Source organism: Phocoena phocoena, chromosome 1 (genome assembly GCF_963924675.1).
Source record: "Phocoena phocoena chromosome 1, mPhoPho1.1, whole genome shotgun sequence".
NCBI classification, from domain to species: domain Eukaryota; kingdom Metazoa; phylum Chordata; class Mammalia; order Artiodactyla; family Phocoenidae; genus Phocoena; species Phocoena phocoena.
Genome location: NC_089219.1, coordinates 134643750 through 134670342, shown reverse-complemented (window position 1 = coordinate 134670342; position 26593 = coordinate 134643750). Strand labels below are relative to the sequence as shown.

At 36.5% G+C, this 26593-nt stretch overlaps 1 protein-coding gene across 2 annotated transcripts in view; it reads right to left on the bottom strand.

The window, feature by feature from the left end:
- Window positions 1-26593, bottom strand: part of RASAL2 (RAS protein activator like 2) — a 378593-nt gene that overhangs the window by 187738 nt on the left and 164262 nt on the right. For both annotated transcript variants that reach the window (XM_065873636.1, XM_065873638.1), the window contains exon 2: window positions 542-669. In XM_065873636.1, coding sequence (XP_065729708.1) covers window positions 542-669 — 128 coding nt within the window. The remainder of the gene's footprint in view (window positions 1-541; window positions 670-26593) is intronic.

Sequence of the window (26593 nt, the reverse complement as noted above, 5' to 3'; positions counted from 1 at the left end):
ATGCAACTACAGTTCTCTGGGTTCCAGAAACATTGCTCCCTTCCCTTGCCCTGAAGGTCTAGGGTGACAACTGCTTTCTGCTGTTGCCAGTTCATGGGTACTTTATCCCCCTCTGATGGGTCCCCTATGCTGCCCATGACTCTGTATAGTCCCCTCATTAAACCTCTTTCAATTAATCTGCTGACTATGCTATTTGTTACTTGCGAGGAGCTAGACTGATATAATTTCCAATAGCCTCTCTGGACCACTTTCAGGGCCAGGTCTACACAATCCAACCCATTCTCATTCCAAATTACTCAACTCAATATCTCTTTCACTATTCCTTAGTGAAAATCCAGCCCTGTTTTGTTGACGTCACGCCTTTGCGGCAATAATGTATCATCATGATGACATCAGCAGTCCCTTAGACCCACTTAGAGTGTATCCTTCATAAAGTCTCCATTTTCATAAATGCAACTCATCAAGATGCAAATAAAAACTAGATTATTTCAGGAATTTGGTCAGAAAAGGGAAGTAGCTTTCCTCGTAATATCCACCTCACCTCCTTTTCCTTGTTGAGCAACACCAGCTGGCTGTCTGTGAGGATGCAGTACTTCCGCTCCCATGTTGTTGTGTCGGTGTAGGGTGACTGGCCACAAGACAGACGATGGGTAGGTGGCCCTTTCACATCTGTGTGACAAACACAAAAAACAAAAGTGACAAATCATTGCCATGTTTGGTAAACTTGTAGTTCAAATGTAAGATTCTTCAAAATCAAAGTAAGGAGGTCTAAACATAAATCTAAATGGTAAACTGAAAACTTAAATTCCTCTGAAGAAAATAAAAAGTTATATACAGAGGGATAATTTTGCCCCATAGTCCGCAGAAAAGAGGGCTGAGACACTAGGAAGAATTGTTAGTACACACTTGACATAGTAATCACCACTGTGCATGCACTAAAATAATGGGAGGTCACTTCAGAGCAAAACTAGTATCATTCAAAAGAAAGAGGTGGGCGTGACTCAGAGACAAGAACAAAAGATAGACAGTCTTCAGGAAGAAGATGATATTGCATGTACACTCAAGAGTGCTGCTGATCCAGTACTGAAGGAATGAGTTATTGGCAGCCTATGTCTTCAAAATAACTTTATTTCTAGTCAGTTGTAAGATTTAGAAATGGTTAAACTACAGCATCATATTACCACTAGAGGCCAGTAAGATCTTAAAAACATAGAAGGCAATTTCCTCAAGGAAAGATCTAAACATATTACCATCATGTCTCTTAAAGGTGGAGGCACACAATATCAAAGTTAAATGTTTCAACTCTTCTAAACATCTCATTTCCTGTTACTTTAGTTTTTTTTCTTTTATTAAGGTATAATTGATGTGTAACATTATACTAGTTTCAAGTGTACAATGTAATGATTCAATATTTGTATACACTGCAAAATAATGACCCCAATAAATCTAATTACCATCTGTCACCATAAAAAGTTACAAAAAAATTTTTTTTTCTTCTGATGAGAACTTTCTAAGATTTATTCTCTTGGTAACTTTCAAATATACACTACAATATTATAATCACCATGCTACAGTTGACATCCCCATGACTTGTAAGTGGAAATTTGTACCTCTTAAAACCTTTCACCCCCTCACCCACCACCCCTTCCTCTTGGAAATCACCATTCTGTTCTCTGAATCTCTGAGTTTTGTTTTGTTTGTTTGTTTTGGTTTTTAGATTCCACATATAAGTGAGGTCATACAGTATTAGTTTTCCTCTGTCTGACTTATTTCATTTACCATAATACCCTCAAGGTCCATCCATGTTGTCGTAAATGACAAGATTTCATTTCTTTCAATGGCTGAGTAGTATTCTATTTATCCACCAATGGACACTTAGGTTGTTTCCATATCTTGGCTACTGTATGTATCTTTTCCAATTAGTGTTTTCATGTTCTTTGGATAAACACCCAGAAATGAAATTGTTGGATTGAACGGTAGTTCCATTTTAATTTTTTGAGGAACCTCTATACTGTTTTCCATAGTGGCTGCACCAATTTACATTCCCACCAACAGTGCACAGGCTTCCCTTTTCTCTACATCCTTGCCAACACTTGCTATTTCTTGTCTTTTTGATAATAGCCATTCTATCAGGTGTGAGTGATATCTCATTGTGGTTTTGATTTGCATTTCCCTGATGATTAGGGAAGTTCAACACCTTATTATATACTTGTTGTCCATCTATATGTTTTCTTTGGAAAAATGTCTATTCAGATCCTCTGCCCATTTTTTAATCAGACTGTTTTGGGTGTTTGTTTTGCTGAGTTGTATGAGTTCTTCATATATCTTGGATATTAACTCCTTATCAGATATATGATTTGCAAATATTTTCTCCAGTTCAGAAGGCTGCCATTTCATCTTGTTGATGGTCTCCTTTGCTGTACAGAAGCTTTTTAGTTTGATATAGTCCTACTTGTTTATTTTTGCTTTTTTTACCTTTGCTTTAGGGGTCAGATCCAAAAAAGTCACTTAAAAACTCTTTAATATGATCTGTTTGTTCATTTGGCCTGTCGAAAAACTTGGAACATATTTTAACCATAAGTACACATTAGATCCATTGAGTAAGGCTTTTATGACAGTTCAGTATATATTAAAAGTTCTTTAGCCATGAAGGACTAATTCCTCTCAGGAATATACTGCAGGAAACAGTAAAATACATTACTTATTACTATTAATTATTATACTAGAGGAGCACCTCAAACTGAAGAAATTAGAAAACAAACACCCATGAGTGCAGGAGAGTTGTAAATAATAAATAAGCAAATTTTACCTATTAGGTGAGAATCTTCATTATTATTACTTTCTAAGGACTTTTAGTCTTTTTTATCACAGGATGATAGGTATTCCTGGTATTGACTGACTTCAAGGAAATTCAAATGATTTCCTAGATGTTTTTATGCTATAATTTTTCAAATATGCATACCTATAGCTGGAGATCTGTAGAAAGTAAAGAAGTTAGTACTTAGGGCATTAGGTATATGTCTCTTTTCTTGCATCCCCTTATGTGCCCAAGATTATCTTCAGTGCTCCTTCTGGCTTAACTTCTTTGCTCTCTAAAAGTCTATCTAAACTTGTTGCTCTGCACGCTTGGGGAACTTATCAACTACCCTCCAAAATAACTCAAAATTCTAGAACTAATAACATTACCAGGGCTTGGCTTGACATGTTACTAATTCTTAGAAGTTCACTGTTTTTCCTTTTTCCCCTTGTTTTTCCACTTCTATCTCCTCTGAACCTCGCACAACCAGTACATGCTGCATCGATAGCTTCTCCATTCTACGCCAACTCTCTCATCACGCGGGCCTCTCACTGTTGCGGTCTCTCCCGTTGCAGAGCACAGGCTCCGGACGCACAGGCTTAGCGGCCATGGCTCATGGGCCCAGCCGCACCGCCGCATGTGGGATCTTTCCAGACCAGGTCACGAACCCGTGTCCCCTGCATCGGCAGGCGGACTCCCAACCACTGTGCCACCAGGGAAGTCCCCTTAACTCTTTTATTTCAAGCATTTAAATTAATTTAAAGTTTTCTTTATACGTCAAATTTTCCTAAAATTATCACAAAAAGCTTTAAAGGAACTGACTCAATAATTTTTGACACAGATAAAAGATTCTTGCCTGAACTTAAAAGCCATGTCAAAGCTGATTTTCTTCACATGATTTGGATAAACAAATGGGTTAGATTTTTACCACAGTGTAGGCCTATTTTTAGAGTCAAATACCAAGACCACTTCAACAGAGAGGGATGCACCTACTTTATGTAGAAATGTGGTGGTTTTGTGGCCTAGACAAGTTTTCATTCAAATGACTAACCTTCTTATGTAAGTTGGCCATGGGTAAGGGACCTAAACTGCCCCCTGCAATTTAATCTGAATAGTAATCTTATGATCCACACTGAGCAAGAAGACATTGACAGACTCTGTCCATAAAATTAGAATATAGGAAACTGTATTATAGCAGGAAACCCAGTTTTCCTGACAAAATATAAATCTGCATCAGCACTGAATTTAAGAAAACCTAAATTATCTTCCCTGTGTCATCCTGAGTTAATTCTCTTACAGTCTCCCTTAATGCTCTCCCCTTCTCCAACTGCAGCTTTGTTCCTAGTTTCTTCATGGTATTGTGAAACAAGACAAGGTCTCATAAAGCATATTGGGGACCCCAAATTACTCCTCTCCAAGGCTAAAGGTAGAACGAAATAGGGAGCAATACTTCTATATTTTACATTTTTCTGTCAGTCTAAATTATGAGGTTGATTAGGCACATTATAAATTTTATAGTTTCACATTTTTTTCTACTCTCTATTATCCATATTTTGATCATTTTATGAGTACATAAAAGGAAGAAAACAAGAAAGAAGTTAGAATAAGTAGGATTTTTTGGTTCTTTTTAGCATTTCTGGATTAAGGTTTGAAGGGCACTTTAAGTGACAATTTAAATAATTTTTTTAAACCTATAAATTTAATTTATTATTCTATCTTGTCCTCATTTCCATGGCTAAATGAAGGTTTAATAGTACACTTGTAAAGCCTGTTTATTGAGACTATATTAACAGGACAAACTCAGATTATTGCCGTATTTCACTTTACCAATTCTACCAGTCCTCCCCTCCCTCCCTCCTTTCCTCCCTCCCACCCTCTTTCTCTCCTGCTCTGGTGACACACTTCTAATTTCTGACTTGCAATTACATTTAGTATCTAAAATTCACTACAGAATATGATAACTACCTTAGAATTACAAACAAGAATCTTAATAGCAAAACTGGAAAAAAATTTTACATTTGCGCTGTCCCATTCCTATAAGGATACTAAGGATATTGGATGCTGGCCTTATTACAAAAATTGAATAATTTTAGAAACATTAAAAAGAATCAGCAGTTACTCAATGAATCCCATTGGAGAGTGCTTCTTTGAGACTGGATATTACCATGTAGACTAGTAATTATCAAAATTTTTTGATCTCATGATCCCTTTAGACTTTTAAAATTGAGATTTTGTTTCTCTTTGTTTTCAAAGAGATTTTGTTTATGTGGGTTATATTTATCAATATTTACCATATTAGAAATTAAAACTGAGAAATTTAAAAAATATTTACTCATTTAACAACAATAACAAACCTACTGCATGTTAACATAAATAACACATTTTTGACGAAATGCAACTATTTTCCAAACAAAACAATTAGTGAGAGGAGTGACACTGAAGTTTTGCAAATCTCTTTAAAATCTGGCTGAATAGAAGACAGCTGGGTTCTTGTATGTTTCAACTTTTAATCTCTTGCTTTATGTTGTTTTCGTTGAAGTATAAGTAGAAAATCTAGACTCACACAGATATATAGTTGGAAAAGGGAAGAGTTTATTTTTTTTTAATTTATTTAGCTTTGGCTGTGTTGGGTCTTCGTTTCTGTGCATGGGCTTTCTCTAGTTGCGGTGAGCAGGGGCCACTCTTCATCACGGTACGCGGGCCTCTCACTGTCGCGGCCTCTCTTGTTGTGGAGCACAAGCTCCAGACATGCAGGCTCAGTAGTTGTGGCTCACGGGCCTAGTTGCTCCGCGGCATGTGGGATCTTCCCAGACCAGGGCTCAAACCCGTGTCCCCTGCATTGGCAGGCAGATTCTCAACCACTGCGCCACCAGGGAAGCCCAGGAAAGAGTATTTTAATAGCATTTTCAGGTAACTGTGGCTCACCTTTTCTAATACTATAACAAAAACTGGCAAGCAGTTGCTCCTTAAAAGTAAGTAAATTGTGGAATTTGACACCACTTCAATAAACTTTTCGTACTCTGTTAAGTTAAAAATCATTGGTCTACCTTGCCCTTTGAATGGATCTTTTTACCCATATGCATGACTTTGGGGCACTCTGCATTGATCATTTAGGAAAAAACGGTTCACTTAGTTTTGCAGATCTTCCAAACACTGACACTTTTCATTACATAATATCAAAAAATCACACTCATTAATCTTCAGAAAGTCTTGGTCATCAGAAAAGTCTATAAGTACTGGGAAGCTGTCAAGCTCCATGTGGCAGATTCAAGTTTTCCAAAATACTGATCTTTGTTTTGGATCTTAAATTTTATCATCGTCAATAAATACTGTTGTTTTTTTCCCCTTAAGAGACAGGTTTGTGCCTTTTTTTTCCAGAAAATGGATCACTTGTGGCTAGTCAGGAAATTCCCTATGCTCACCATCACCCTTTTTAAGAGAATAGAAGACAAGCAGGAGATAACATATGACTCTTCTTTCTGGTGAATTATTTCCTTTAGCCTAAGGTTTGCAAACAGCTCTTCTGCTGCCTCACTCTCAGTCTCAGCAGCACCAGAGGCTAAACACAGGGGTTATTCTAACTCTGCTCCATCACACTTAACTGAAAACAACGTAATAAGTTCCTTAAAGGCATGACTGACTTAACATTCTTTATCAACTATTCCTTGATAAAGGTAACACTTTTCTTTGCAGAAGAACTAATTTTAGTTTGGGAAGCCATTCCTATGATGGTTCCACCTTACTTCTCCCTTCCACATCACTAGTACACAGTTTGCATTGCATCTTATCTCTTGTGCCATGCAACAGCAGGCAGAGCAGATCATTTCGTTTTCCTTCACTTTTTAGATACGCATTAGAAGAAATAAGTCCCATAACTGCCACATTGGGCCAAGCACAGCTAAAGCAACTATATGGCTTGGGTAACTGAATGGAATGCTATGAATGATGCCATGTTAAGATGACAAATGGCAGTCAATCACAGCTTGCTCTTCAATCCTAATAGACAACTCACATCTACAGTTCATACTCTTACCTAAACAGAAAATACTCAAAATAAAATAATTCATTTATGTACTCATCCTTAGAAGGAAAAAAATGGGGTCTATTGCAAGTTTTCTTAAACAGTCAAGCACTGGGCAAATATAAGAAAAGTGTAAGAAAATATAAGTCTGCCACTTAAAACATAACCATGGTGTTGTATAAATGATCAAAACTCAAGATCCTTTTTGTATCTCATGTTCCTGTTACTGGTAGAAAAACAAACTATACTAAGAATTAATCTCAAACACTATGTAATACTCAATCTTCTTGTTATATTTAGTACCTCTTCCTATATTAATATACCCCCCATGCCTGCCTCTTTTTGAATTGAATCTCATCGCTTTCCTTTAGGGGCAGCTGCTGTGTGGAAAGAAGTAGAGCTTTTAAAAGAATGTGATTCTTAGAGGAGAAAGGAAAAAAAAGTAAATAGCTTACCACTATTGAGAGATCAGTTTCTGGGGTTTTCACAATTGGTTATACTGCCAATACTGTGTCATTATCTCACTATAGCGGAGTAGAAGAAAGCAGACTGCATTAAAAAATAAAACTTATCAAGAGTTTGGCAGCATTAAAAATTTTTTTAATAGCTCTACCTCTCTCCACAGTATCAAATGGAATAGAACACAGACCTCAATTTGCATCTTTTCTGAATTGTGACCTGTTTGAACCACAAATCACTGAGCTTACAGTGAAAATTATCAAGGAGATAATACGTGCAGGCTTCTCTAAAGAATCCTATCAGTCACTCACTGCTAAGTCACCAAGCCAATTCAGTCAGCTAGGTCCTGACACAACTCAGCTGACTTACATGAGAGGTGAAAAACCTTTCCTGTTATCAAAAAACCAATGACCTCAAATGAGTAAGGGGAAACAAACAACTAAAATATGAGACTATAAAGCAGTAAAAGGAAGCATTTCGCATTTTCTCTTCAATACAATCAACACAAATAGAACGTACATCCCTCCTATCTAAATCTAGCCCATTTCTGAAAATGTGTTGGATGGCAAATTTTCACATAACGGAGACTATATTCTGATTTTAAGTGGAAAAAGAATAATTCCGTTCAAGCCCATCTAAAACTCCCAATTAATTTCCCCCAATATTAAGTATTCTTAAGCCCCCCTATACAATCCACCAAAAATTTCTAAATTAAAACTAAACTTATAAAATCATTTAATATTTAATAAACTTGTTAGTGAATACATTTGCACATATATACGGTATTGGATACAAGTTACATTTTCCTTTTTTACTGCAAACGTGTTCTATAATGTAAAGAAACAATTATCTGTTAAAGATGCATAATGAATGCAAATAGCACAACAAAATAAAATTAACTATGAGTTTTCAAAAACTAACATCACTTTCATAATTTTATTTTTTCTCACAAATAGGTAAAAATCATATGTATAGTACATCAGAACATGTGCACAGCCAAGTTTATATCTTTTAACTTTTTGTCTTTTGTCTCTCAGCCTTTATCATTTCCTAACATAAGAGCTTTTCTAATCCTCCTAGGCTCACCTACTTTTCAAAGGCTTTTCCATTATCTTAAAAGATAATTGGAGCTTCCCTGGTGGCACAGTGGTTAAGAATCCGCCTGACAATACAGGGGACACGGGTTCGAGCCCTGGTCCAGGAAGATCCCACATGCCACAGAGCAACTAAACCCGTGCGCCACAACTACTGAGCCTGCGCTCTAGAGCCTGCGAGCCACAACTACTGAAGACCGTATGCCACAACTACTGAAGCCTGTGTGCCTAGAGCCCGTGCTCCGCAACAAGAGAAGCCACCACAATGAGAAGCATGCACTTCGCAACGAAGAGTAGCCCCCGCTCACCGCACCTAGAGAAAGCCTGTGCGCAGCAACAAAGACCCAACACAGCCAAAAATAAATAAATTTATTTTAAAAAAAGATATTTTTAAAAAAAGATAATTTAGATTGCATGAAACCTTTAAACAACATTATCACGAAACACAATCCTGTTGTGAAAACAACGGATTCACGGACAATAGTCTACTCCATATTCTCTCACTCAGATTAACGTGCAACTTAATGTTTTTGGCCGGAACATACATGCAAGTTCCTTTCAATGATATTTCAATGTGAATAGTCAATTTTAAGTTAAAAATTTCCAAGAGATCGTAGCAAATATTTAAATGGTGAGAGTTCAGATATCGAGGGATACATTTCACATTATAGACAGTAAAGAGAAAAAAAAGAATATAGGGAAGCAAATAATGATGAGAATCAAGTGGGAGAAGAAATTTAAAAAATAAAGGTCAACAGGATAAGAAATGCATAGAAGAGGAAGAAGGAGACCCTTTGGGAAACAAATCAGAGTTGAAAGATCTTGAAGGTCAGTAAATCACACTTCCTCAATTCATAGATTAATAAAATGAGGCTCAGAGATATAAAATTACTTGTTCAAAGTGACACATCTAGCACAGTTATCTTAGAATTTAGTCTGATATATAAACTAGGATTTTTTCTAGCATATCATAAAGCTTCTCCTTGTTTTTTTGTTTCATTTGGTTTTGGTTGTAATTCAGTAAGTATTTACGCACTGTGTGTAAAGCACTGTACTCAATGCTGGGGATCTAACAGTGAACAAGACAGACCAAGCCACTGAACTCATGGAATTTAAATTTAGTTGAGGGGTCAAATACTGTACAATTAGCATACGATTAAACAGTTATGATACACACTATAAAGAAGCAGTATAGGGTGCTGTGGGAGCACAGAATGAGAGCTATGGAATTAGTCTGGGGCATTATTGCAGCTGGGAGCATGGTTACTGGTGTGTCAGTATGGAAAGGACTATAAGTATTAGCATTTCAGACAAATGAAATCACAGGCCCAAAAGCCCTTGAGGAATAAAGTGGTTCTGCTCCTCTAACAATCTGAAAAGGAGGCCCCTATGACTGATGCATGGGGAGCAAGAAGGTAAGCACAGAGTTGGGGGCTGGTGAAATAGTCCAGGCCAAGAACACCCAGAGACCTATAAACCAAGTTAAGGATGTTGATCTTGATCCTAGGAAGGAAAGGAAGCCCCCAAAATGTTTTAACAGGAGAGTGACACTGCTGATTTGCATTTGTGTGAAGAGGTGAATGGGAGTTTCATTTACTGAGACTTGAGGATATGGGGAGGGGGAAGGGTAAGCTGTGACAAAGTGAGAGAGTGGCATGGACATATATACACTACCAAACGTAAGATAGATAGCTAGTGGGAAGCAGCCACATAGCACAGGGAGATCAGCTCGGTGCTTTGTGACCACCTAGAGGGGTGGGATAGGGAGGGTGGGAGGGAGGGAGACTCGAGAGGGAAGAGATATGGGAACATATGTATAACTGATTCACTTTGTTATAAAGCAGAAACTAACACACAATTGTAAAGCAATTATACTCCAAGAAAGATTTAAAAAAAAAAAAGAATTCTGGAAGATGATTAGGTTTGAGGGAGCAGCTGATGAATTTAGTTTGGGTCACATCAGGAAAAAAAAAATCAGTCAAAAGCTAGGATCTGTCTATCTAGGTCTAAGACTTCTAACCTTGGCCTACAAAAGAACCTGGAATTACTTCAAGAGGTCCACAAATGCCTTATTCAAATTTCATTTCAAGAAATACATGGCAGCTACTAGGATAAAATGGCAGACTGAACATATAATTTCAGTCCTTCTCAAAACCCCACTGAAACTACAGTAAAGATAAATTTATATTTATATGTAGAGACAGTGACGATAACCCACAATGACAGAGAAAACAGAGAGAGGAAATAAGTAAAATTTTAGAAGCTATAAAGAATACATTCAAGTGTTAACTGACTTAACCAGACCTGAGAAAATTGAATCCTGAGATAAGAGTGAGAAAATGTTAAGAACCAACCCAATTTATACTAGAGAATCCTCAAAAAGTTCAGGGATAAGCCAGCACTAGGTACCTCTCAATGGGGAGAAAGGGTGGCCTAAAACAAGAACTGGGTAAAACTGATTTAAGGATGAGAGTCCCCACAAACATAGAAAATAAACTTATGGTTACCAAAGGGGAAAGGGAGGGGGGCGGTGAGCAGGGGTAGAAATTAGGAATTTGGGAGTAACATATACACATGACTGTATATAAAACAGATAAACAACAAGGACCTACTGTTTAGCACAGGGAACTATATCAATATTTTGTAATAACCTATATGGGAAAAGAATCTGAAAAAGAATATATATATAATATGTAAATATATGTATAATCACTTTGCTGTATACCTGAAACTAACAAATTATAAATCAACTATACTTCAATTAAAAAAAAAGATGAATCAGAGTCCCAAGATTCTCTCTCTATTTAATGGGTAACTATCTCCCCAACCCAGGTAAAAGAACAGAGGTTTGCTTGCTTGGAAGGGTAAAATAAGGGGTGGACTAAAGGATGACTGTCACAGTTGAGAAGAGCATCCTGGAAACGTTCAAGGAATGCTTAGAAGTGCTTCCTCCGAAGTTCTCTTCACCCCCATTTGACTCTCGTAACAGGCAGATAGACTTGTACTCACCAGGCAGGCAATTAGAAGAGCACTCTTTGGGAGTCAGATCAGCTCAAGAGGAAAGAACCAAAGATACTAACCAAAGGGGCTCTCCCAACAAACAGCCCACCCAGATCACCTTACAATAAAGCCCTCAGTGGACAAGGTCCAACCTCATACTCAGATCTTCCAGGCAATTTTCTTATAATCCATTCTTAATCTGAATCAGACAAACAAGGATTACCAGAGATCAGAGGAAAGCCTCTAGCATGAGAAAACAGAGATCAAAACAAACAGAAAAAGGCAACTTGAAGGAGATACAAGTGATATAGGAGGAAAAAACCAAACAGCCACCATTATCCTCAAAGAGACATGAGAAGTAATGGCATCCATGAAACAAAAACAGGATACTTTTCATAAAAAACAACATTCATAGAACTAAAAAGAGCTCCTGATATTAAAAACATGATAGAAAAAAATATAAAACAAAATTCAACAGTACAAGTGGAAGATAAGGTTCAGAAAATAATCCCAGAAAGCAGAACAAAAAGACAAAGAGATGGAGAAGAAAAAAGGAATATTGAATAACGATTTTAAAATATATAGATAGATAGATAACTACGATAAGGAAGTTGGGATGACTGTATATGACAGCTTAATCCTCACCTATCATAATAGAAAATCAACAAAAAGCTCTAAAATTGATGAATAAAAATGCAGTAGTATATGCATATTGTTTAGAATAAAGAGATGTATAAATGCCAGAATAAAAACTAGAAGAGTCAGAAGTTCATGACTCAGAAAAAGGGGACAGAGGTAAGGAAAACCAATATATTCTGTTAAGAAAGGGGCAGACACCCAAATGAAAAATGGGCAAAAGACATGACTACCACTTCATAAAAAAGAGTATCAAAATGTCCACTTAATATGTAAAAAGTTGTCCAACTTTATTAATCATCAGGGAAATGCAAATTAAAACCACAGTGAGATATTACTACACACCTACCAGAATAGCTATAATGAAAAAGATACAATGTTGGTGAGGATGTAAAGTAACTGCAGGTGTGAGTGTGAATTGGTAAAATCACTCTGGAAAACTGACAATATTTACTAAAACAGAACATATACATATCTAGCAATTCTACTCCTAGATATATACCCAAGAGAAATGTGGACACTTATTCAGCAAAAGACATGTATCAGAATGCACACGGCAGCACTATTCTTAACAGTAAAAACTAGAAACAATCCAAAATGACAACAGAATGGTTAAATTGTGAAAATTTAGAAAATGGAATATTATATACCAATGAGAGTGAAAAAACAACTACATGTAACACCATATATAAAGCTCACAAATATTGAGCAAGAGAATTCAGACATAAAAGCTGTATAATGGCTTATGGAAAGTTCAAAAATGTAAAATTCACCTACAATATTAAACTCAGCATCATAGTTAGTCTTTGGACGTACAGTGACTGAGAAAGGACATAAGTGAGTTCCTGGGACGCTAGTAATGTTCTGTTTCTTCAGCAGGGTCCAAGTTACTCAGGTATGTTGTCTTTATGCAAATTCATCAAGCTATACACCAAGCTATAGGATTTGTGCACTTTTCTCTGTGTACATTATATTTCAATAAAAATTATCTTTAAAAAGATTCTAGATCTTCTGTTTATAAGTTGTGTGACTGGTCAAATTACTCAACCTAAGTAAACCTCAATTTCTTCATTTTTAAAATAAGGATGACAAAACAACTATTCTCTTAGGGATTTCTGTGAGGTTCAAATGAGATAATACATATCAAGTGCTTCATAAATGCCTCATACATACTAAGCACAGAATAAAAGTTTATTTGTTAGTATTATTATTAACTACTCGGGCATTAAAAAGGTAGGGGAAATCACTATATGGTCCCATTTTGAACAAATCTAACTCATATGAAACATGAATTTAGCTGTGTAGTCAGATGATTATATTCAAATCTGCTATTTACTACTTCTATGATTTGGGGCAAATGATTTAACCTCTCTGATACTCCTTTCTCAATTATAAAAGAGAATAAGATCATGGTATTGTGTGTGTGTGTGTGTGTGTGTTTAGAGATAATTTTTAAAATAGATTAAAAGTGGAAGATAGTTCCAAACAAAGAGTGTTTGAAACTATGTAAGTCTATCTATATTTTCATATGAGTATGTGTGAATCATGAATTATTTTAAAATATGAAGGTAAGTAGTAGAAAAAGCCTCTAAAGGAGTTGAAAGTGGATGCCTGCAGGGAACAGAAACTAGCTGCAGCAATGGGTAAGGAAGCTAGCCACTTTTTTGCATTTCAGTCCTTGTAGTACCCACTTGTAACTATATACATCTACTACTTTAAGATTAAATTTTAACTCCAATAAAAATTAATTTTAAAAAGATTAAATTTTAAAATAACTTTATTCAATAAAAAATATATAGTTAGATACTACCAAATTAGAAAATGATTAAAGGCAAGCTCCAAACTTAAGTTGATCAATTATCAAGCTGATGGACAAGAAACAAGACAAAGTTTAAAGCACTTCAATACACCCATAATTCAACTTCTCTATCGTGGTACAGAGTGTGGGTGGCAGAGAAATGCTAACTTTGAGTCCACAGATTCTTAACTTCCTCTATTAACAGTCAGAGAACCAAAAAAAAAAAAAAAAAAAAAAAAACCATTAGAGAACCACCTGTTACTAGGGAACCACCTATTTTTAACTAGTTCAAGTCTACTTAAAGAACCTAGGAATCAAAAAGGAAATGCCGGCTATAAGGCTTTAATATATATATATAGCATTTGGAACATGGAGTTGAAACTTATACTCTTCATATGACTCTCTAAGGTTTTAATTTCCCCTGGAAGATAAGTAATAAAGTACTTCAATATACAGGAAGGTGATACTAACTCACAGTGCCCTGGCACATACTGACCTCGGCTAGGATTCTTATATAGAGCTGCTTAGCATAACTCAACCCTGATTTTCAGCAGATTTGAATTGTTTACAAAGATCTTTGAGAAGAGACTACTAAAGCCAGAAATTTGGCAGTGAGGCTCAGAGTCATGGCAGGGCCCATGTCCCCAGCGTAGGTTATTTGATTAAGTTAACACACTAGAAAAAGCTGAGAACAATTTCTCAATTTCTGGCACAGGGAAGAAATTCTGGCTCAATAAATATTAGTTCTCATTATTGTCACTGTTATTGAGAGACATATTGTTCGAGCGGTTAACAGCACAGACTCTAAGACTGCTTGATAAGGAATCCCATGGTTTACCAGCTGTGAGACTCTAGTCAAGATACTTAACCTCTCAGGCCCTCAGTTTTCTTACTTTTAAAATGGGAACAATATGGTTTCTGCTTCACAGGGAAGTGGTGAGGATTAAATAAGAAATGTCAAGCATTTAGACAGTGTCTGGCATATTGTAAGACGTCAGTAAATGTAAGCTCTTATTATTCTTTTTACATCATGTATCTGAAATAATGGAGTCGTTTCTTAATCCAATTCAAAACTACTGATGCTAAAAATATTGGGAAAAAATGAGGGGAAAAAACAATTTAAACTATGAATGATCTTCAGGATTATATGATATATATAAATACATTTTTCCATGGAAATATTTTGGGGAAACAAACAAACTACACAGGTTTGCATCTGTTATCATTGGACAGGTTCTGGTAGATCACTGCACCATGAATATACACAACATTCCTGATGCAAACTTTACAAAGGAAGAGCCAATAAACCTATAGCCACTTGGACATAGAAACAATTATAAGCAGAAGTGAATGTAAGAGAAGAAACACATTCTTGTTTTTGGACTGGTTTGGTCAAATTAATGTACATCATTTAAGTCAGCCTACCAATTACATCTGGGGTGGGGGGAGTGGGGGGAGGGGAGGGAAGGGAAGGGAGGAAGGGAGGAGAGGGGAAGGGGGAAGGAGAAAGAGAGGGAGGAGAAAAAAGAAAATAATCTTTTCAATGGCACTGTTTTATTCTAACCAATTAGTTCAAACACTCTCAGCTCTATAAGCCTCTCACCACTGCACAGCTGATGGCTAAACTTGAGAGGAGCAATTAATTCTCATCTGCCTCTCTACATGTTTCAATTAGCACAAAAACATGTATATACTCCTCAAAAGCAATCACAAGAATGTGAAACAAAAAGAAATTTAGGGCTTCCCTGGTGGCGTAGTGGTTAAGAATCCACCTGCCAGTGCAGGGGACACGGGTTCGAGCCCTGGTCCGGGAAGATCCCACATGCCACGGAGTAACTAAGGCCATGCGCCACAACTACTGAGCCCACATGCCACAACTACTGAAGCCTGCACGCCTAGAACCCGTGCTCCACAACAAAGAGAGTAGCCCCAGCTCACCACAACTAGAGAAAGCCTGAGCACAGCAAAGACCCAATGTAGCCCAAATATATATAGATAGATAGATGTAGACATATATATCTATATATACATATACATACACACATATAAAAAGAAATTTAGCAGGTGATATTTTTTTCTTTTTTAAAAAAGTTGAATCCAAACTCAAAAGATTAAGGAATGGATAGTAAGATTGTCACTGGTTCTTAAAATTAAAGCCTCAGAGAAAACTCTCTCTCTTCAGGTGCTTTTCCAAAACTATCTGAACTCCTCTGTAGGTCCACAAACAAGAGATCCATTGTGTGGATCTGTAAATTGTGTGACATCATTGAAACACAAGCACCAATTGGTATCACAAACAGTTTGTGTTTCCAAGGATACCAGGAACTTTAAATACCCTGCAGTTATACAAAGCCCAGGAGCACGACCTTCATAACAATACCAGGAGCCTGCACACTTTCTTTTTAGTCACTGTTTCCAGCAGAGAAAAGGCACTGATTCTGCCCCAATAATTCTTCCAAATAATATTCTCAAGAACGTTCCTCAATCATTCAATTATTCATTTTTATATTCTCAATATAATGACAGCAAAAAAGAGGATTAAGAATTTACATAGCCCTATTAATAGAGAGATTCTCAAAAGGCCAGCCTAGGGTATCTTTAATGAAACCACACTACTGATTTTTAAAATGCAATGCACATAAACACTTCTGATTAATCTCTACAGTAATGTTCCTCTGTGTTACAGAGTACTCTTTTAGTAAAAGTAAAATAACTTCTTCCTGTGTGCCTTTCCTGGAAAAGTTATTTTTCCTTAATATTAGCCTTTAGCTCACACATATGACTTTAGTATGTAAACTTGTTTATTCTAGCTAGAATAACTACTGCAACATAGAAACACAGGCTAAGTGTGAGGTGATTATGATTAACTATATTATTGTTAAAAGTCAAACAAGTTTATAATCTTTTATAAAGGACTCTTTAGAAAGGTGGTAGTTTAGGGCTAAATTGTTATAAAAGGTCTATAGTAAGCTCGTCTCTAATATCTGTCTATCCAGAGTTAAACCTAAGTACTTATATTATCTTTACATCAACTTTATTTGTGAAATGCTTTCCATTAATTACGTGTGCCATTGAGATTTTGAACAGTTCCAGAGTTATTTTTCTATTTAGGAGATAAATATTTTAAGCAAGTATTTCTCCAAATGCTGGCTGGAAATGTACAAGGAAAATTGGGAGAACTCACGGAGACTGCAGCTAGAGAGTTCCCAAGAGCTGTTTACCGAGGATGGAAGCAAGTAGGGAGTTTGAAGCTGTAAGAATAAAAAGCCACACCTTGTGGTTTTTCTCCATTATACTACCTCACATTTGGACTGTTACAATGCCAAGATTACAGGGCAAAGAAAGAGACTCTCTATTTAGTCATTTTTGTACTTTTTAAAAAAATAACATTGTTGATGATTTTTTTAAAAAATAACATCGTTATTTTTTTAAAAAATAACTCCTCTCGGGGAAGGTTGTATTGGGTTCGCCAAAAAGTTTGTTTGAGTCTTTCTGTTAGATGTTATGGAAAAACCAGAATGAACTTCTTGGCCAACCCAATATTAGATGCCTGTTTATCTTAATTCAAGTTATTAGATGTCTATTTATCTTAATTCAAGTAATTAAGTACTGAGCTTATTTTAGGGAGCTTATACATTGCTTGGTACTTTTGAAGATATATATTACATTGTTTTAATCCTTAGAAAAGTCAGAATCTTAGTGAAAAAAATTTATGCCAGTGACTTATTTAACCATTCATAAAATCCTTTTTAATAAAAGTAATGTAAAGAATGATGTATATAAAGGCTCAACTACATGATGCTCAAAATACAGGAGAGAGATATAAAATCTAAAATTTTTTTAACTTTAGAAAGCCACTTGAGCTTTATATAAGTCCCTTAGAGCCTCCAAAAGTAGGAAATATTGCCTAGTCATCAGTATCCACATGACAATTAACGAGGAAGGGTAGAGAAAAGTATCTATTAAATTTAGCAAGGCACTGGTACAAATCTGAAGCAAAAGAAAGTTTAAAGCACAATTCTCGATGGCAATAATTACAACAAAGAATCAGATCATGGGTTCTGTTCCTTCCAACCATAAAACTGAATTTTGTGACCGTGTACATCTTTATCAAGCCAAGATTTACATGCAGGTGCATTTCTTTGTCCAAAAGACGACGATCATAAGATGTGATTAAACATATTTTGCTTATAATAAATCACAATTAATTCTGTCAAAACGGGCATCTACTAAAAGTAATTCAAGTGGAATCATCTCACCTTATTGTAAAAGTACCTAATTTCATTGATTAAAAGCCAGTTTTATCATTAATGACAGTGCTTTCAAATTGTCAAATCTAGTCAAGCGTTTGAGATAAGTAGCTAAGAAGCTACTCAGTAACTCCTATAATTTCATACTTTCCATTATATCCAAGTAGGAAACAAGGAAGAGTGGGATAAAATGGCCAGGAGCCTATAGCAGGACAAATGGAAGAAGCAATGTCCACTGAAGCAGAGAGCAAAGAAAGAAATGGCAGGATATTACTATTATAGTTTAGCCATTGCAGACCAAAGACCAGACTGTATGTTTCTCTAGCAATGCAGACCAAAGACCAAACTGTATGTTTTCATAACTATGCCAAGCACAAGCACATGAAGATTATCTGGATCAAGAGGGTGAAGCATATGAACCTGCCCACTCTCTAGTGGTTTACTATATAAACTCTCAGTCCTACAATAAATTAGATAAACAAGATGGCATACATATTAATTTATTGATGACACAGAATTGAGTGGAATGGTACATATGATGGACACACAATCAGGGTCCAAAATTATCATGACGATTTAAAAAATGTGCCAAATTTAATAAGCTATAATTTATTGATAATATATTGTTTGCATTGTCTGATGTCCTTTATCATCTTTGAGAATTATTTTTAAAGTAGTATTGTACCATATAGATGTAGCAAAATTCGAGTGAATTTCTTATGTTGAAAATATAGGTTTGTGCCAATCTTTCAATTTTATAAATAATTTCACAACAAATATTATACCCAAAGTTTGTATGTATCTCTGATTGTTTCTTAGAATAAGCTGTAAGAAATGTAATTATTGAATCAAAGGTTTACAGTTTTTAAGACTCTTATACACATTTTCCCAAACAATCCTTCAAAAAAATGTATGTACAAACTTATACTCTCCAATGCAGAAAATGAAGACATCCATTTCGACACATCTTGAAGAAAATGCATGTCATTTAAATCTATCAATTTTAAAGGGTAGAAAAATGTATGATCTTAAACATTTATTGAGTACTGCTTTAAGCAAATCATTGTGCTAGACATTAGGAAGAAAAGTACAGAGTCCATTGTGAAAGACACATAATCAGATATTAGCAATACAATGTGATACACACAAAGAAAAACAAGAATTAAGTTCTATGGGTAGACAGAGGGAATAATTATTAAATTTAACAGTTGCAGGTATCCAGAGATGGAACAGAAGATATTTTACTCTTATCAATGGTTAAGGATAGGGAGGACAACTTGACTGCAAACTTCTTGTAAATGATGGTATGTATGACTATTAGGAAACTAGGCCCAAAGTATACTAGATACCTTTTTATGTGATCATTTTTTTTTAACTTTAGAAAGCCATTGTCAGCTAAATAAAGAATTTTTTTAAAGTTGTACTTGCATGCCTTAAAAAGTATATTTTAAAATCACACATATAAGTGCAAAACCACTGGCCAATATTTTGTTACAGAGCCATGCCTTCTTTTAGAATGTAAGTCTACTGATTCATAGACTGCACAGTATTTTTGCACAAACCACACCCATTATATACCAACTATGATTTCCAGTTATTGTTTTTATTTAATGAAAACCTGAAGACACTGATGAAATAACTGGAACACAGAATCTTTCCAAACTTTTTCCCCAGTTTTTTATAGTTGATCATCAGATTAAGAACAATTATTTGTAAACAACCTCTGTTTATTCTTTCCAAAATATGAAAATTTAATGGAAACAACTTTTTGCATTCATACTTCATCAATTTACAAAACATGAAAATTTAATGTAATTCCAATAACAAAAATAAAACTGGCAGGTTTGCAAAGAAACATCATTGATTCTTGGTAAGCTTCCAACTTCACTGAAATGTACATAAGTGAGGGTGCATGTTGGAGAGCAGCCTTTTAAGCCCCAAATGTCCAGGGCGTCCTGAGCGACAGTCACAAGGTTTCACAGAAGAAATGGGGAGTTTTGGGGGATTAATCATATCACCTAATCCACCAAGTCTTTTATAAAATGCTGCAGCTATTTTAGCAATGCTACTTATTGAGGCTACAAAAAGACTTTAAATTATAGAAGAAATAAAATAATGAAAAATAATTTTATATGTAAGCTAACTTGTTTTTTCTTCTTTGTATAATTAATCGACTTTAAAATCTGACAGCAAAAGTCATAATGTTAAACAAAATGAAGATTTTTAATATTTAAAATATTGAAATAATATAATTCTAATCAACTTAATTAAGAATAAGATTTAGAGGGACTTCCCTGGTGGTCCAGTGGCTAAGACGCCACACTCCCAATACAGGGGGCCCAGGTTCAATCCCTGGTCAGGGAACTAGATCCCACATGCCGCAACTAAAAAAGAGATCCTGAATGCTGCAACTAAAGATCCCGCACGCAGGAATGACGATCCCATGTGCCACAACTAAGACCTGGCACACCCAAATAATTAATTAAAAAAAAAAGAATAAGATTTAGAAAAAGGATCCTAAAATCATAGAACCTACCATTACATTTCTCCCTTCCCTAAAACTAAAACTAAGAAGGAAACCTCCCTATTAAGTCCATTTTCTAAAGAACAACTGTCTTTCATGTCTTTCGTTGGTTTACTATCATATCATATTTCATATTCAGGTTGAAATTTCTACCTGGAAAAAGGCATTTTTCATGTCACTGTTTGACACAATTTGATTTATACTGAGCAGAAGTCTTAATGAGAACTCTAAAAATGTTAACAAAAGTTAAGACTGTAGAGGAAGATAAAGCTAGAACATATACATACAAGATAAAAGACATCAATCTTTTTTGGATCTCCAAATGTGCTAAAACAACTTTTATAAATTTATTTTTAAGATAACAAAATTAACATCTACTATGAAGGCAAGCAAACCTCCCATTTTAGGCAATTTATATCACTCAGTCTAAAATAGAAGATTTTTTTTCAGTAACTCAAATCACTAAAAGGCTGTTTGTGGCCATACGCTACACTCTAAAGTCTAAAAAGCAATATAATGGTTATAAAATAAACAATATCTGTGATACCAAAACACATGTAATTTACCTGGGGAGATAGACATTTCTTTTATAGTAGCTTTATTGAAATATAATTCACATAGAATAAAATCAACGTGTATAATTCAACGCTTTGTAGTATACTCACAGAACTGTGCAACTACCATCTCCATTGATTTTAGAACATTTTCACCACCTTGAAAAAAAGTTTCATCATGCTCTAATTATCATACTCAATCTTACCTTTTCAATTCTAAGCAACCACTAAGCTACTTTCTGTCTCCATTATATCTCACTATTTTAGATATTTCACATGACTAGAATCACATAATATGTGGGCTTTGCATAACACTTTTAAGACTCATCTATGTTGTAGCATATATTAGTACACCATTGCATGTACATACAAATTGGGTTATCCATTCATCAGCTGATACACATTTAAGTTGTTTCTGCCCTTTAGTTCTTATGAATAATGCTGCTATAAAAACATTCATGTACACATTTTTATACAGACATATGTTTTCACTTATCTTGGGTAGTTATCTAGAAGTCCATCTATTGAGTCATATGGTTATTCTATGTTTAATTGTTTGAAGGACTGCCAGGTTGTTTTCCAAAGCAGCTGCACCATTTTACATTCCTACCATCAGTATATGAGGGTTCCAATTTCTCTACATCATCATTAATATTTGTTATTATCTGACTTTTTAATTCTTTTTTACAGAAATACATAAGCTCTACTCCCTTAGCAAACTTCAATTGTACAATATAGTATTATCAACCATAGTGACCATGTTATACATGGATCCTCAGACCATATTCATATTATAACTTAAAGTTTGTATACTTTTACCAAAATCTCCCTATTTAGCCCAATTCTGACCCCTGGTAGCCATACTACTACTCTGTTTCTATAAACTCAACTTTCTTTTTACTTAAACTAGATTTACATATAAGTGATACCATTAAGTATTTGTCTTTCTCTGTTTGGTTTATTTCATTTAGGATAATGCCCTTCAACTTCATACATATTGTTCCAAATAACAGGAGTTCCTTCTTTTTTAAAGCTGAAAAACATTCCATTATATATATATGTGTTTGTGTGTGTGTGTGTATTTATTTCTTTATCCATTATCCATAGACAGACATTTAGGTTGTTTCCATACCTTTGCTATCATGAATAATGCTGCACTGAACATGAGAGTACAGATATATCTTTGAGAAAATGATTTTGTTTCGTCTGGATATGCATCCAGAAGTGACATTGCGGGGTCATACGGTAGTTCTATTTTAATTTCTTGAGAAACCTCCATACTATTTTCTTTAGTGGCTGTACCAGTTTACATTCTCATCAACAGTATTAAAGGGTTCCCTTTTGAGAGGGGGAAGATGGCGGAAGAGTAAGACATGGAGATCACCTTCCTCCCCGCAGATACATGAGAAATACATCTACACGTGGAACAACTCCTACAGAACACAACTAAATGCTGGCAGAAGACCTCAGACCTCCCAAAAGGCAAGATACTCCCCACGTACCTGGGTAGGGCAAAAGAAAAAACAATAAACACAGACAAAAGAATAGGGACGGGACCTGCACCAGTGGGAGGGAGCTGTGAAGGAGGAAAGGTTTCCACACACTAGGAAGCCCCTTTGCGGGAGGAGACTGCGGGTGGCGGAGCGGGGAAGCTTCAGCGCCACGGAGGAGAGCACAGCAACTGGGGTGCGGAGGACAAAATGGAGAGATTCCCGCACAGAGGATCGGCGACGACCGGCACTCACTAGCCCAAGAGGCTTGTCTGCTCACCCGCCGGGGCAGGCGGGACTAGGAGCTGAGGCTCAGGCTTCAGTTGGAGCGCAGGGAGAGGACTGGGGTTGGCGGCGTGAACACAGCCTGAAGGGGGTTACTGCACCACGGCTAGCCGAGAGGTAATCTGGGGAAAAGTCTGGACCTGCCGAAGACGCAAGAGACTTTTTCTTCCTTCTTTGTTTCCTGGTGCGCGAGGACAGGGGATTAAGAGCACGGCTTAAAGGAGCTCCAGACATGGGCATGAGCCGCGGCTAACAGCCACAGACCCCAGAGACGGGCATGAGACGCTAAGGCTGCTGCTGCCACCGCCACCAAAAAGCCTGTGTGTGAGCACAGGTCACTATCCACACCCCCCTTCCGGGGAGGCTGTGCAGCCCGCCACTGCCAGGGTCCCAGAATCAAGGGACAACTTCCCCAGGAGAATGCACGGCATGCCTCAGGCTGGTGCAACGTCACGCTGGCCTCTGACACCGCAGGCTGGCCCCGCACTCCGTACCCCTCCCTCCCCCACGGCCTGAATGAGCCAGAGCCCCCGAATCAGCGGCTCCTTTAACCACGTCCGGTCTCAGTGAAGAACAGATGCCGCTGGCGACCTACACGCAGAGGCGGGGCCAAACCCAAAGATGAGTCCTGGAAGCTGTGCGAACAGAGAAAGGTAAATCTCTCCTAGCAGCCTCAAAAGCAGCGGATTAAAGCTCCACAATCAACTTGATGTACCCTGCATCTGTGGAATACCTGAATAGACGACGAATCATCCCAAATTGAGGAGGTGGACTTTGAGAGCAAGATTTATTATTTTTTCCCCTTTTCCTCTTTTTGTGAGTGTGTATGCTTCTGTGTGACATATTGTCTGTATAGCTTTGCTTTCACCATTTGTCCCAGGGTTCTATCTGTCCGTTTTTTCTATTTTTCAGTTAAAAATTTTTTTTTCTTATATTATTTTTCATTTTAATAACTTTTTTTTTCTTACTTTATTTTATTTTCTTTTATCCTCTTTCTTTCTTTCTTCCTACTTTTTCTCCCTTTTATTCTGAGCCGTGTGGATGAAAGGCTCTTGGTGCTGCAGTCAGGAGTCAGTGCTGTGCCTCTGAGGTGGGAGAGCCAACTTCAGGACACTGGTTCACAAGAGACTTCCCAGCTCCACCTAATATCAAACGTTGAAACTCTCCCAGAGATCACCATCTCAGCACCAACACCCAGCTTCACTCAATGACCAGCAAGCTACAGTGCTGGACATTCTATACCAAACAACTAGCAAGACAGGAACACAACCTCACCCATTAGCAGAGAGGCTGCCTAAAATCATAATAAGGCCACAGACAACCCCAAACACACCACCAGACGTGGACCTTCCCAGCAGAAAGACAAGATCCAGGCTCATCCACCAGAACACAGGCACTAGTCCGCTCCACCAGGAAGCCTACACAACCCACAGAACCAACTTTAGCCACTGGGGACAGACACCAAAAACAACCACAACTACGAACCTGCAGCCTGCAAAAAGAAGACCCCAAACACAGTACGATAAGCAAAATGAGAAGACAGAAAAACACAAAGCAGATGAAGGAGCAAAATAAAAATCGACCAGACCTAACAAATGAAGAGGAAATAGGCAGTCTACCTGAAAAAGTATTCAGAATGATGATAGTAAAGATGATCCAAAATCTTGGAAATAGAATAGAGAAAATGCAAGAAACATTTAACAAGGACCTAGAAGAACTAAAGAGGAAACAAGCAACAATGAACAACACAATAAATGAAATTTAAAATACTCTAGAATGGATCAACAGCAGAATAACTGAGGCAGAAGAATGGATAATTGACACTGAAGATAAAATAGTGGAAATAACTACTGCAGAGCAGAATAAAGAAAAAAGAATGAAAAGAACTCAGGACAGTCTCAGAGACCTCTGGAACAACATTAAACGCACCAACATTCGAATTAAAGGGGCTCCAGAAGAAGAAGAGAAAAAGAAAGGGACTGAAAAAATACTTGAAGAGATTATAGTTGAAAACTTCCCTAATATGTGAAAGGAAATAGTTAATCAAGTACAGGAAGCACAGAGAGTCCCATACAGGATAAATCCAAGGAGAAACAGGCCAAGACACATATTAATCAAACTGTCAAAAATTAAATACAAAGAAAACATATTAAAAGCAGCAAGGGAAAAACAACAATTAACACACAAGGGAATCCCCATAAGGTTAAAAGCTGATCTTTCGGCAGAAACTCTGCAAGCCAGAAGGGACTGGCAGGACATATTTAAAGTGATGAAGGAGAAAAACCTACAACCAAGATTACTCTACCCAGCAAGGATCTCATTCAGATTTGATGGAGAAATTAAAACCTTTACAGACAAGCAAAAGCTGAGAGAGTTCAGCACCACCAAACCAGCTCTACAACAACTGCTAAAGGAACTTCTCTAGGCAAGAAACACAAAAGAAGGAAAAGACCTACAATAACGAACCCAAAACAATTAAAAAAATGGGAATGGGAACACACATATCGATAATTACCTTAAATGTAAATGGACTAAATGCTCCCACCAAAAGACACAGATCGGCTGAATGGATACAAAAACAAGACGCATATATTTGCTGTCTACAAGAGACACACTTCAGACCTAGAGACACATACAGACTGAAAGTAAGGGGATGGAAAAAGGTATTTCATGCAAATGGAAACCATAAGAAAGCTGGAGTAGCAATTCTCATATCAGACAAAATAGACTTTAAAATAAAGACTATTAGAAGAGACAAAGAAGGACACTACATAATGATCAAGGGATTGATCCAAGAAGAAGATATAACAATCATAAATATTTATGCACCCAACATAGGAGCACCTCAATACATAAGGCACATACTAACAGTCATAAAAGGGGAAATCGACAGTAACACATTCATAGTAGGGGACTTTAACACCCCACTTTCACCAATGGACAGATCATCCAAAATGAAAATAAATAAGGAAACACAAGCTTTAAATGATACATTAAACAAGATGGACTTAATTGATATTTATAGGACATTCCATCCAAAAACAACAGAATACACATTTTTCTCAAGTGCTCATGGAACATTCTCCAGGATAGATCATATCTTGGGTCACAAATCAAGCCCCGGTAAATTTAAGAAAATTGAAATTGTATCAAGTATCTTTTCCGACCACAATGCTATGAGACTAGATATCAATTATAGGAAAAGATCTGTAGAAAATACAAACACATGGAGGCTAAACAATACACTACTTAATAACGAAGTGATCAGTGAAGAAATTAAAGAGGAAATCAAAAAATACCTAGAAACAAATGACAATGGAGACATGATGACTCAAAATCCATGGGATGCAGCAAAAGCAGTTCTAAGAGGGAAGTTTATAGCAATACAATCCTACCTTAAGAAACAGGAAACATCTCGAATAAACAACCTAACCTTGCACCTAAAGCAATTAGAGAAAGAAGAACAAAAAAACCCCAAAGTTAGCAGAAGGAAAGAAATCATAAAAATCAGATCAGAAATAAATGAAAATGAAATGAAGGAAACGATAGCAAAGATCAATAAAACTAACAGCTCGTTCTTTGAAAGGATAAACAATATTGATAAACCATTAGCCAGACTCATCAAGAAAAAAAGGGAGAAGACTCAAATCAATAGAATTAGAAATGAAAAAGGAGAAGTAACAAC